Source organism: Heteronotia binoei, chromosome 8 (genome assembly GCF_032191835.1).
Source record: "Heteronotia binoei isolate CCM8104 ecotype False Entrance Well chromosome 8, APGP_CSIRO_Hbin_v1, whole genome shotgun sequence".
Taxonomy (NCBI): Eukaryota; Metazoa; Chordata; class Lepidosauria; order Squamata; family Gekkonidae; genus Heteronotia; species Heteronotia binoei.
Window position 1 is genome coordinate 119590255 of NC_083230.1, and position 13059 is coordinate 119603313.

The 13059-nt window shown below is 47.6% G+C and overlaps 1 protein-coding gene across 1 annotated transcript in view; it reads right to left on the bottom strand.

Annotated features, from left to right (window-relative positions):
* Positions 1–1568: 1568 nt before the first annotated feature.
* LOC132576620 (myotrophin-like) overlaps positions 1569–13059 on the bottom strand; it is a 31346-nt gene continuing 19855 nt past the window's right edge. The window contains exons 2-4 of the mRNA XM_060245978.1: positions 10222–10335; positions 9780–9863; positions 1569–4310 (exon numbers count right to left, since the gene is read on the bottom strand). Coding sequence (XP_060101961.1) covers positions 4224–4310; positions 9780–9863; positions 10222–10335 — 285 coding nt within the window. The 3' untranslated portion in view covers positions 1569–4223. The remainder of the gene's footprint in view (positions 4311–9779; positions 9864–10221; positions 10336–13059) is intronic.

The window sequence follows — 13059 nt, forward strand, 5'->3', positions numbered from 1 at the left end:
TAGCCATCAGCCGCATGCTGTTTACTGCCGACGTCGGTAAGACTTTTTACTGCGCTGCTCCGGTTTTGTAATGTCTGTTTTGATGGTATTGTTTTAACTCTGTTGTGTCTGTTGTGGGGGAAGAAGATAAAGGAGATTGTGAGCCGCTCTGAGACTTTGATTCAGAGAGAAGGGTGGGGCATAAATCTATGGTCGTCTTCTTAAAAAAAAATAGTTATGAACATATGAAGCTGCCTTATACAGAATCAGACCCTCGGTCCATCAAAGTCAGTATTGTCTTCTCAGACTGGCAGCGGCTCTCCAGGGTCTCAAGCAGAGGTTTTCCATGCCTACTTGCCTGGACCCTTTTTTGGAGATGCCAGGGATTGAACCTGGGACCTTCTGCTTCCCAAGCAGATGCTCTACCACTGAGCCACCATCCCTCCCTAGCATCAGCTGTGTGGTACTGTGAGCTCCAGTTCACAAAAAGCTTATACACATCTATTAAGTTTTTAAGATTCCATTTTAAAAACTCTTATTTCCTTTCTACATAACCTCTATGGCTAAGGCAGGCTTCTATGTCTCTACAGTAAACCAGCACCCACACAGTCCTGCACCCGGCCATTCCAAATGGTACGCTTCCCTTCAAAAGCCGAATTCTAGTTTTGGAAACAAAAATGCAAAACACAAAAACTTTCAGAATAAATGTTATGCAATTTATTCTGCGGGCTACCGCAGCGTTCAATTCGAGCGTTTTTCTTTGAAACTGGGCAAAACCCTGAATTTGGACTATCAAAGGGCAATCTTAATACAACTAGAGAAGTTAGCTGTGTTAAGACTAACAGATTTTATTGTAGCATTAAGAGAACATAAGAGAGAAGCCATGTTGGATCAGGCCAATGGCCCATCCAGTCTGACACTCTGTGTCACATGAGAACATAAGAGAAGCCATGTTGGATCAGGCCAATGGCCCATCCCGTCCAACACTGTGTCACACAGTGGCCAAAAGAATTCTCTCTCTCTCTCTCTCTCTCTCTCTCTATATATATATACACACACACACACACACACACTGTGGCATAAGCATTGATACATCTTGCAAAGATGATGATGATGATACTGGATTTATAACTAGCCCTATACTCTGAGAGTGGTCACAATCTCCTTCACCTCCTCCCCCCACCCACAACAGACACCCTGTGAGGTGAGCGGGGCTGAGAGGGCTCTCACAGCAGCTGCCCTTTCAAGGACAACTCTGAGAGAGCTATGGCTGACCCAAGGCCATGCTAGCAGGTGCAAGTGGAGGAGTGGGGAATCAAACCCAGTTCCCCCATATAAGAGTCCATGCACTTAACCCCTACACCAAACAAAGTGAGCTGTGTTTCTCGAAAGCTTACAGCACAATAAAATTTGTTAGTCTTAAATGCGCTACTGGACTCTTTACTATTCTTACCACAGCTGTGGTTGATTATCTGCATTTTTACCAAAAAGCTTCAAGCTATCGCACAGTGCTAGATGCAAAACTGTAAGGGGAAATTAATGCTGACGGCTGTGAGAACAATATGAAAAACAAAAGCTTCACTCTTCTCTAGAACACAGTTCAAGTTTATTCCATTCATTCTTGCAACACAAACTGAAACAAAGCTTCATTTAGCAGTCAGATGTGCATGAACCATGATAACGATAAACCCAACTGTGGAAAAAAACAGTTACCGTCCTGGAAAGAGATCAAATATCAAAATGCACAAAGCACGGTTTTTGCTTCCAGCGTTGGGTAGGAAAGATATGACCGTTTCTCCACTGATCCAACAGAAGACTTTCCCGTGGGGGGTTTTGCATGCAACGTGGCAACCGCTCCGCTGAGGACGTTCCACTCTTAACCAGCTTCTTCTAGCCACTCGTTTAACTAGTTGCAGAAGAACGAAAACTAAGTTAGAAAAGCGACGCCTGTACAAAGGGGAGCAAGTGAGCTCTGAGACCACAAGACGTTGGTTCAGACTGGAATCTGAAAGGAAGTGACAGGGCTGTCAAGAGGTTTGGGATCGTTAGCTTCAATCGCCCAACTGCAAAGTCTCCTACCGGCAAGAGGTCCTTGCGCTGCTTCCAGCTAAGGATCGGTATGAGCAACCAGCGCCCCCTATCTTCCTTCTTGGAAGAGGGGATCGCACGCTACCCACACCCTAAAGCGGATGAATCCAAAATTAACTGGACTTCGTAATGTTCCGGCCAAAAACCAAGGGATCTTTTTACACGGCGGCAAAGCCAAGGATGTTTCGCTTTAATAAAGATTATGAAAGTGATTAGGGCTGGCCGGGCCAGGGTGCTGAGAAGATGGTCGTTCATCTGCTCTCTTTCTGAAACTAAGATGGGGAAGGGAAAAAAACAGAGATGCCTACGAAACAATGAAACTTGCAACGACTGAAAAGCCAAGGCCAAGATGCTGGAAAGAAGAACCAAGCGGCCCGAGATTGTACGGTACTAGGAGGACTACTGGTGAAAACAGCCGGCTGCGAAAGCGCTTTTAGAATCCCCCCCCCCCATTTTACCAATCGGAACGGCTTCCACGAGCAGAGACCTTTAGATTAGACTCGAGAAACCAACGATCCAAGCTAGAATTTTAGAGGCAAGTCAAACCGTCTTAACAGTTCTGTTTACTGCTCAGCCTCTTCATCAATCCTTTTCCTGTAGCGCAGAAAGACCAAGGTAGAAACAGGCCTACAAAGACCATACATCTCCAGCTTGCTCCACTGCATCCAGCCCCAGAGAACAATTACAGGGCTCTGTATTCACGACTCTTCACTAAACGTCTCTCTTTCCCTCACGGCTGCTCCTTTGCTTGACTCCAATGAGCAGTTATCAGCGGCCGGGAGAGAGAAATGCAACACAATCTCAGCTGCGAGTACTAGATAATATTCTCTCTTTCTGGAACAGTGAATCGATTGCTTGATTTTTCAGTGAAAGCAAACATTTTAAAAATGAGGAAAAGATACCATCAGTGCTATAAATGCATATACAAAACCTGACAACACGTATCTTGGAGGATATCACAAATCTCGATGGGAAGCCTGGACAACTCTGATTGAGAAGGTCGATGGGTTTTTGAGTAAGAGTATTCAAGCGCTATTTCTACCGGCAACTCCAAACCAACCAAGCCTTAGCAGAACGCAAAGTCTTATGAGTCAACGTCCCTAAGAAAGCTACGTTTGAAAAGTGTTGGCGAAGAGACCTGTATAAACTACTCTCCTTTACTGGGCAGGAGCTGCAGCCCATCCTGTGACCGCTGAGCCTGTGGAACTGAATTTTTTTGTTTTGTTTCCAAATACAACACTAAAAGAGTGAATCGGATCTCATTCCACAGGGGCATGGAGCACTGATAAGATCTGTGTGCTAAGGATACAGCTAAAGCATAAAACGTTTTGGCTTTCTTCAGAGGAATGATATTAGCCTCAAAGACTGAGAGCCATTTCAGCTTATGAATTAAGACATTTCAGTCTCCAGGGCAAAGCAAGGATCTTCTAGCACTCGGGAGTCTGAAGCCATCTCTGTTCCGGCACATTTTAGGATGCAGAAGTGAGGAATTCCCAATCAGGCACCTCACAAAGAGCGCCGTTTTCCCAATATGGCTGTTTCTCAACTAGAAAGTTGGGTAGTGGGAGCAACACACGATTCTTCAATATATTCTTTAGGAAAAAAGGATTAACGTGGCGGCCAATTCTTAAAGACTGGGATATTATGCACTAATTCCAGAAGCCCCCGTTATTGCAGGTTCCCCGAAGGCATGAGGATGCAGCTCGACTGAAGCCGTTCCGCTACCATGATTTCAAAATGAAGGTGTAAAAGCCCAAGGTTTCCAGCGCCTTAACAAAACGAGAAAGCACAGAACAGTGCTACCCTTTCAAAAACTTTCCAGAAATCCTAGGAGAATCAGAAAAGTGTACAGGCCGCGTTTCAGACCACGCTCTTCTCCCTTTTCCTAGCAGGTGTCCAGTCCTGCTGGAGAGGGGGAAAGAATGTGCCTTTAAAAAAAAACAGTCCTAAGGAGACGCCAGTGAGATGGATCTCTGCTCTCTCCAGAGGGGCCTTCCGTCTCTTTTAGAGGAGCCCTAATGGGTCGGGGTTACAGTGGTGGTTTTCCCTCCCCCCACCCCAATCTTTAGTGGAAGAAGCTGGAAGATACAAAGAGTGACAGACAGGCAGCAGCGTGAGGCCACGGGAGAGACGTGAGATCTCAGTCCATCCATCCATCACTGGAGAAGAGCCTTGATCGCCTGATTGTCGGTCGCCTCCAAGGCAGTGAGTCCGTCCGGTCCTCTCACCGTCTTATCCGCACCCTGCCGAGAGAGGAAAAGAGTTGCTCTCACTTGGCAGACAAGGCCCAGCTGAACACATCAACAGCACTTCTGCATGAGAACTATATTCATCATTACTCAAGTGTCATAATTCATTACGATATCTTCATCCTTTAAAGCCCAAACAATTTTTCAGCGGCAAGTCATTTCTGTCTCACTGTAAGATTGAAAGAGGGATTTAAGGGCAGCCACAATTCAAACAGCACACTGAGGTACAGGAACAGGGACCTCAAAGTTTCATTCTGTCTTTGGAAGAAGACTGCAGATTTATACCCGGCCCTTCTCTCTGAATCAGAGACTCAGAGCGGTTTACAATCTCCTATATCTTCTCCCACAACAACAGACACCCTGTGAGGTGGGTGGGGCTGAGAGGGCTCTTCCAGCAGCTGCCCTTTCAAGGACAACCTCTGCGAGAGCTCTGGCTAACCCAGGGCCATTCCAGCAGGTGCAAGCGGAGGAGTGGGGAATCGAACCTAGTTATCCCAGATAAGAGTCCACGCACTTCACCACTACACCTTACTGGCTCTCTTTAGATGGGATGGAAACACTTTCACCTCAAACACGCTTGAATTCATAGTATTTTGTAGCTCTCCCTAGGTTCAAACCAAGCTCCTTCCCCAAAAGCCACTGAAACCCAATACAATTTTAAATCCACAGCTCAGACTCTTAAGGTGTTCCAGTCTGGGCCAAACTAGACTAGAAGTCTGGGCATAGCTGGGGGCACATGAACCTTAACCTCTAGCCCGGGGGACACAACTTGTGGCCCACAGCAGCCAGCTAAGCAAGACCCGCCCAGGGTATGTTTGTTCAGCTTGTTATCTGTTTTGCTTCCACACACTTGCTTCATTTTGGACATTTATGTTAAGACGTTTTGATTCCCATAAGGGGCCAAAAGAGAACAGAGACATAATTTTTACATCTACGTTCTTGGGTCCATTTTGGCAAGGATCTCTCGAAATCCGCATGCTATCTGAAGGCAAACGGTGGAATTCCAACAACCCTGGCCTCTCCGCCTACGCGTGACATTCTGAGCACACTATAAAAATCAGACTTGCATATAATTCTCGTCCCACCCACTTGTAGCTATACAAAATACTTAAAATGCTAAGCGGCTTAGCAGTGACTAACTGCTGTTTGCATTCACTGAAGAGGGAACCGGCTATGCATAGCCACTACGCTTTGCGACGTCTTCAAATGCATACTAAGCCAGGGGTGTCAAAGATACGCCCTGTGGGCTGTATCTGGCTCCTATAGGGCCCCAACCTGGCTTGCCAGGCAACTGGTCCTCTGCTGCTTCCTGTTTCTTGCATCGTAGCTCTTTTTGCTTAGTCTTTCCTATTTCCTGCTTTGAAGAGAGGAGAAGGGACGGAGCCAGAGAAAGTCTTCCCTCGATTGGCTGAGGGCTAATCCCGCCCCCTCCCCCTGGGAAGGGAGGGGGAAGGAAAGAGCCAGAGAAAGAAAGAGAAAAAAAGAATGGTGTCCCATAGCTACAGACCAACGTTTCATTCCAGGCATAAATTTTTGCTTGTAAGCACACTTCTTTAGTGAGAGAGGGGGAAGGGAGAAGGGAAAGAGAGGATGTTTGAGATCAACAACACTTTATTGCTGGTGAAAGTTTTGTGTGCAAGCATGCTTTTTCTTCAGAGAGAGAGGAAAGGGGGAGAAAGAAAGAGAGAGAGAGAGAGAGACTCCCCCAAATTCCATTTCTTACAGATGGAGCTGGGAAGAAACCTAACAGCACAACTTGCATTCTTTAATGGTGGAAAGGAACAAGAGTCAAGCAGCACCTTAACTAACAAAATCTGTGGCAGGCCAGGAGCTATATTACAGATATAGCTAGATTAGAACGCGAGTCCGTCCTTACATCTTGGAGACTGAAGTGATTTCAGACACCTAAAGACAATAGCAGGCGTCAGTACTAAGAGAAGAAACCCAGGTTTCATTGCAGTCCCGGAGGATGCATTGCCTTGAGAGCCGGTTTGGTGTAGTGGTTAAGTGTGCAGGCTCTTATCTGGGAGAACCAGGTTTGATTCCCCACTCCCCCACTTGCGCCTGCTGGAATGGCCTTGGATCAGCCATAGCTCTCTTATCTGGGAGAACCAGGTTTGATTCCCCACTCCTCCACTTGCACCTGCTGGCATGGCCTTGGGTCAGCCACAGCTCTGGCAGAGGTTGTCCTTGAAAGGGCAGCTGCTGTGAGAGCCCTCTCCAGCCCCACCCACCTCACAGGGTGTCTGTTGTGGGGGAGGAAGATAAAGGAGATTGTGAAGCACTCTGAGACTCTGTCCTTGAAAGGGCAGCTGCTGTGAGAGCCCTCTCCAGCCCCACCCACCTCGCAGGGTGTCTGTTGTGGGGGGGGGGGGGAAGGTAAAGGAGATTGTGAGCCGCTCTGAGACTCTTCGGAGTGGAGGGCGGGATATAAATCCAATATCTTCATCTACCTCACAGGGTGTCTGTTGTGGGGAAGGAAGGTAAAGGAGAATGTGAGCTGCTCTGAGACTCTTTGGAGTGGAGGGCGGGATATAAATCCAATATCTTCATCTACCTCACAGGGTGTCTGTTGTGGGGGAGGAAGGTAAAGGAGATTGTGAGCTGCTCTGAGACTCTTCGGAGTGGAGGGTGGGATATAAATCCAGTATCTTCATCTACCTCACAGGGTGTCTGTTGTGGGGGAGGAAGGTAAAGGAGATTGTGAGCCGCTCTGAGACTCTTTGGAGTGGAGGGCGGGATATAAATCCAATATCTTCATCTACCTCACAGGGTGTCTGTTGTGGGGAAGGAAGGTAAAGGAGATTGTGAGCTGCTCTGAGACTCTTTGGAGTGGAGGGCAGGATATAAATCCAATATCTTCATCTACCTCACAGGGTGTCTGTTGTGGGGGGAGGAAGGTAAAGGAGATTGTGAGCTGCTCTGAGACTCTTCGGAGTGGAGGGTGGGATATAAATCCAGTATCTTCATCTACCTCACAGGGTGTCTGTTGTGGGGGAGGAAGGTAAAGGAGATTGTGAGCTGCTCTGAGACTCTTCGGAGTGGAGGGCAGGATATAAATCCAATATCTTCATCTACCTCACAGGGTGTCTGTTGTGGGGGAGGAAGGTAAAGGAGATTGTGAGCCGCTCTGAGACTCTTTGGAGTGGAGGGCGGGATATAAATCCAATATCTTCATCTACCTCACAGGGTGTCTGTTGTGGGGGAGGAAGGTAAAGGAGATTGTGAGCTGCTCTGAGACTCTTTGGAGTGGAGGGCAGGATATAAATCCAATATCTTCATCTACCTCACAGGGTGTCTGTTGTGGGGGGAGGAAGGTAAAGGAGATTGTGAGCTGCTCTGAGACTCTTCGGAGTGGAGGGTGGGATATAAATCCAGTATCTTCATCTACCTCACAGGGTGTCTGTTGTGGGGGAGGAAGGTAAAGGAGATTGTGAGCCGCTCTGAGACTCTTCGGAGGGGAGGGCGGGATATAAATCCAATATCTTCATCTACCTCACAGGGTGTCTGTTGTGGGGAAGGAAGGTAAAGGAGATTGTGAGCTGCTCTGAGACTCTTTGGAGTGGAGGGCAGGATATAAATCCAATATCTTCATCTACCTCACAGGGTGTCTGTTGTGGGGGGAGGAAGGTAAAGGAGATTGTGAGCTGCTCTGAGACTCTTCGGAGTGGAGGGTGGGATATAAATCCAGTATCTTCATCTACCTCACAGGGTGTCTGTTGTGGGGGAGGAAGGTAAAGGAGATTGTGAGCTGCTCTGAGACTCTTCGGAGTGGAGGGTGGGATATAAATCCAATATCTTCATTTACCTCACAGGGTGTCTGTTGTGGGGGGGGCGGGAAGTAAAGGAGATTGTGAGCCGCTCTGAGACTCTTCGGAGTGGAGGGCGGGATATAAATCCAATATCTTCATCTACCTCACAGGGTGTCTGTTGTGGGGGAGGAAGGTAAAGGAGATTGTGAGCCGCTCTGAGACTCTTCGGAGTGGAGGGTGGGATATAAATCCAATATCTTCATCTACCTCACAGGGTGTCTGTTGTGGGGGAGGAAGGTAAAGGAGATTGTGAGCTGCTCTGAGACTCTTCAGAGTGGAGCGTGGGATATAAATCCAGTATCATCATCTTCTTCTTCTTGAGCTTCATCATCAGTTGCAATTCAGCAGTTCCTCTTTCTAGTCTCCCTTTGAAATTCCTCTATAACAGAACTGCTACTCTTAGGTAAGCAACTGAATGCCCTGGAAGATTAAAATGTTCCCCCACTGGTTTCTGAACAGAGCAAGAGTCTAGTTCCGGGGTGGCCAAACTTGCTTAATGTAAGAGCTGCATAGGATAAACGTCAGATGTTTGAGAGTCGCCAGACACGAATGTCAGATGTTTGAGAGCTGCAAGACAGGGAGGGAATAGATGGGGAGGGAGGCAGAAGTGGAAAGAAAGCAGCTTTAGCTTTAAATGCATTCTCCAAGCAGCCAGCTGGCTTGGTGAGGTGATTTAAAGAAACAAATGTCTTCTCCAAGCTGGCCAAAGCAGCGGTGGGGGCTACGAGAGCCACTCAATATGTATGATCCATGTGGCTCCCGAGCCACAGTTTGGCCACCCCTGGTCTAGTTAAAGACTAACAAAAATTTGTGGTAGGGTATTTTCATATGTTTAGCCAATCCCCTCTTGAAGCTGTCTATGCTTGCAGCCGCCACCACCTCCTGCGGCAGTGAATTCCATGTGTTAACCATCCTTTGTGTGAAAGACGACTTCCTTTTATCCATTCTAACTTGATTGCTCAGCAATTTCATTGAGTGCCCATGAGTTCTTGTACTGTTCTTCTCTGATGGAGCAGAGGTCCATCGGTGGCTATTAACCACAGTTTATAGTGGGAACTCTCCGTCTGGGGCAGTGATGCTCTGTATTCTTGTGCTGGGGGGGGGCACAGAAGCAGGGCTTCTAGCCCACTGGTGGACTTCTTGATGGCACTTGGGTTTTTTGGCCACTGCATTTGCCTAGGGCAGCAGGCTGGTGTGTGTCTGTGGGCCAGATTAGGCTCTCCCCACATGACTTGAAATAGAGAAACAATTATTTGCATTAATTTTGCTGGCCTGAATCATTCTGCCTTGGCGGAGCACTGTTTTTTAAGTTGATAATTTTTTATGGCCTGTGAATGATGTTATAAATATCCATATGGCCTTTGGCAGAAGAAAGATTCCCCACCCCCGCTCTAGATGAAGCCATTCAGCACTGAATACAGTAAACTGTCCCCTGGCTTATTGCTTATGGATTCCCTTTAAAAAGTCATTAAAACTGGCATGCTCATTTGTTACACAGTCTACTGTCACTTTTAGCGAGTACCCTTATTCCAAACCACTACCGCACACTCCTGCCCTCTAGAACAATCGCCAGCACGTCCTCACTGTTTGACGAAGGTCTTAAAGTGGTCAAGCCAAAAACTCAAGTTATTGGGCGTCCTTCAATCCTCACCTTTGCGAGGAGTAGCTTCACACAAGACATGTGGTCTTCATAGACTGCTGAAAGGAGTGGAGTGATACTGTGTTTGTCTGGAGCCTGTTAAAAAAATAAAAAAGGCCAAATTTGATGAAATCCACCGAGAGAAACAGACTGCTTTAATAATGGCATGGTGGTTATGAAGCAGCATGGATTAACTTAATCCCAATAAATTGGCCCATATCTATGCACACATTCTGAAATTGTCGCTCACTGCACACATACTCATTCCACCATCTCCTTGAATACACCCAAGTTTTGAAATGACACAAATGCTTGCAAAACTCAGGACAAAATAGAAGATTCAAGGCAGTGAAGCCTCTATCATACAAGACCAGTCTCTAAAATAATATCCTGTTTCCAGTTAGCCCTTCACATAGAGTTTTTCCCCAGGTCTGACTGCTTTTAGTCAACATACATTAACATCAGCTCCTTTCAGCAGAAGGAACTCCAGGATCTCAAGCTGCCCGCAATCCGCCGCGTAGTGAAGAGGCTTCCGCCCACTTTCCAGAGTTCGATTCACGTCTTCACCCTTTAACAGGAAAAAATGGTGGTGAGAACGGAAAGCGGTGTTTGAACGAATTTCAAATGAGCAAGTCATTATTCAAACCGGATATCCCAACGCTTACATCCCGTGTTTGTTTCAGAGACCTTATAGCGACGGGGGCGCGGTGGCAAAGCGGCAACTGGGTTCAAGAATCGGGAAGAAATTTTTGCGCCTAGAAAACACAGCCTTCAAAGCGTTAACCACAATACAATTTTATGTTTCCTTCCCTCACGTTCCACCACCCACAACCTTCCTGCCTGCTCTTCAGATCATATCACCTACTTCTTTTCTTGCATCACTAGGTCTGCTGAATATGTCTGGAATGGCTACCAGCCTAGCGAAGAATGTTTCCCTTTTCCCACTGCAAGAGTCATTTATGAACTAAACCTCCCAGGAGGGTTTTTCCAGTGGCTTACTGAAATGTGTAAATGCATGAAGATTTTTTTTTTTTAGCTACACCCTTCCCAACTCCAAGCCACGGTGCTCGGCTTTGCGTTAAAGGCATGCAGAACAATATGGTACATTAATTCCTTTAAAAGGGCAAAGCAGCAGGGAGGGACGGTGGCTCAGTGGTAGAGCATCTGCTTGGGAAGCAGAAGATCCCAGGTTCAATCCCTGGCATCTCCAAAAAAGGGTCCAGGCAAATAGGTGTGAAAAACCTCAGCTTGAGACCCTAGAGAGAAGAAGATGATATTGGATTTATATCCCGCCCTCCACTCCGAAGAGTCTCAGAGCGGCTCACAATCTTCTTTACCTCCCCCCCCCCCACAACAGACACCCTGTGAGGAAGATGAAGATACTGGATTTATATCCCGCCCTCCACTCCAAAGAGTCTCAGAGCGGCTCACAATCTCCTTTACCTTCTTCCCCCACAACAGACACCCTGTGAGGTGGGTGGGGCTGGAGAGAGCTCTTACAGCAGCTGCCCTTTCAAGGACAACCTCTGCCAGAGCTATGGCTGACCCAAGGCCATTCCAGCAGGTACAGGTGGAGGAGTGGGGAATCAAACCCGGTTCTCCCAGATAAGACTCCGCACACTTAACCACTACACCAAACTGGCTCTCCAGAGCCGCTGCCAGTCTGAGAAGACAATACTGACTTCGATGGACCAGAGGTCTGATTCAGTATAAGGCAGCTTCATATGTTCGCAAAGAGCTCCAAGGGTTCTAAAGGAAGCCCAAGAGCAAAAATGAAATAAGCACATGCACCTAAGCAACATGTCGCCTGATAACAACGTGCTGAGGGGCCCTGCGGTCACGCATCAGAGAGCCCAGGAGCACTGAGCGGAGGGGGGGGGTGGGGGGAGTCACAAGTCATCATTAAGCAGAGGAGGACCCTGCAGAATGGCTGCTGGCACCAAAAGCATCGTGCGCGTGAACATCCAGAGCTGACGAAAGAATGTACTGAAGAAAGAGATGCAGTACATTATTTCCCTCGCAGGGGTGGCCAAACTTGCTTAATGTGGGAGCCACCTAGAATAAATGTCAGATGTTTGGTATCTGCAAGCCGTGAGCATCAGATGCTTGAGAGCCAGATGGAAGGAAGGCAAACGGATGTCGAAGGAGGGAGGGAGCTGGCCGGCTTGGAGAAGTGATTTGAAGGGACAACTTCCTTCTCCAAGATTGCCCACAGGGCGGCGGGGGCTTCAAGAGCCACAAGCGGCTCCCGAGTCACAGCCTGGCCACCCCCGTTCTACTGTGTCCATAACCTGAAGTTAAGTACTATGGCCAGGGCTTTTTTGGTAGAAAAAGCCCAGCAGGAACTCATCTGCATGTTAGGCCACACCCCCTGACGCCACCATTGTTTCAGATAGGGCTTTTTGCAGGAAACCCCCCCCCAGCATTAACTCGTTTGCACATTAGACCACACCCCCTGACACCAAGCCAGCCGGAACTGCGTTCCTGTGGGCTCCTGCTCAAAAAAAACTCTATGGCCAAGAGGTGGGAAGGGTGTACTTTTTTAAAAAAATCCTCATAAAGTTACTTGTTTACTTGTAAGCCCTAAATCACAGAAATAGGATTCAGGGAAGGCACAGTGAATGACTGACATACAGTGGCTCCCATTATTTGCTGGAGGAGGGGGTCTTTTCCTATTCCACCTAGTTTGCAAGCTAGTTAGATCACCGTGTAGCAAACAATAGGAATTTAAAAAGAAAAGGGGAATCGGCACTCCACTAGGGAAAGGTATAAGGCACCCAGATTCTCCTGTCCCTCTTACATAGCAGGAGATTCAGACAATTCTTGGAGACAAAAGGGCTTCTTCTAGCCACCCTCCTTCCTGGTTCACCGAAGCTGCCTGCTAGACCTCTCTCTACTCCTGCAAGTAACCATTCTATATCCTCTTCAGGCAGGGATGAAGGTACGCAATACAATTTGTCTTAACAGATTTATGCCCTCCCTGTCATCTTCAGGAGACCTAACTGAGAAGCAACGGACACTAGAAGTGTTCTGATCTCCTGGAAAACAATGTGATAGAGTTGGCATAACAGAGACTGTTTCTACACTTGGCAGAAGATCCTCTCTCGGTGCACATTCAAAATGTTCATCTACATTGCATGCCGCCATCACTTCACCAATATGCGGATGACACCCAGCTCTATCTGCTTATGGACGGCCGGCCCGCCTGCGTCCCAGAAAATCTGGACCGGGCGTTACAGGCAGTGGCTAGGTGGCTTAGGCTGAGCGGGCTGAAGCTGAACCCAGCGAAGAC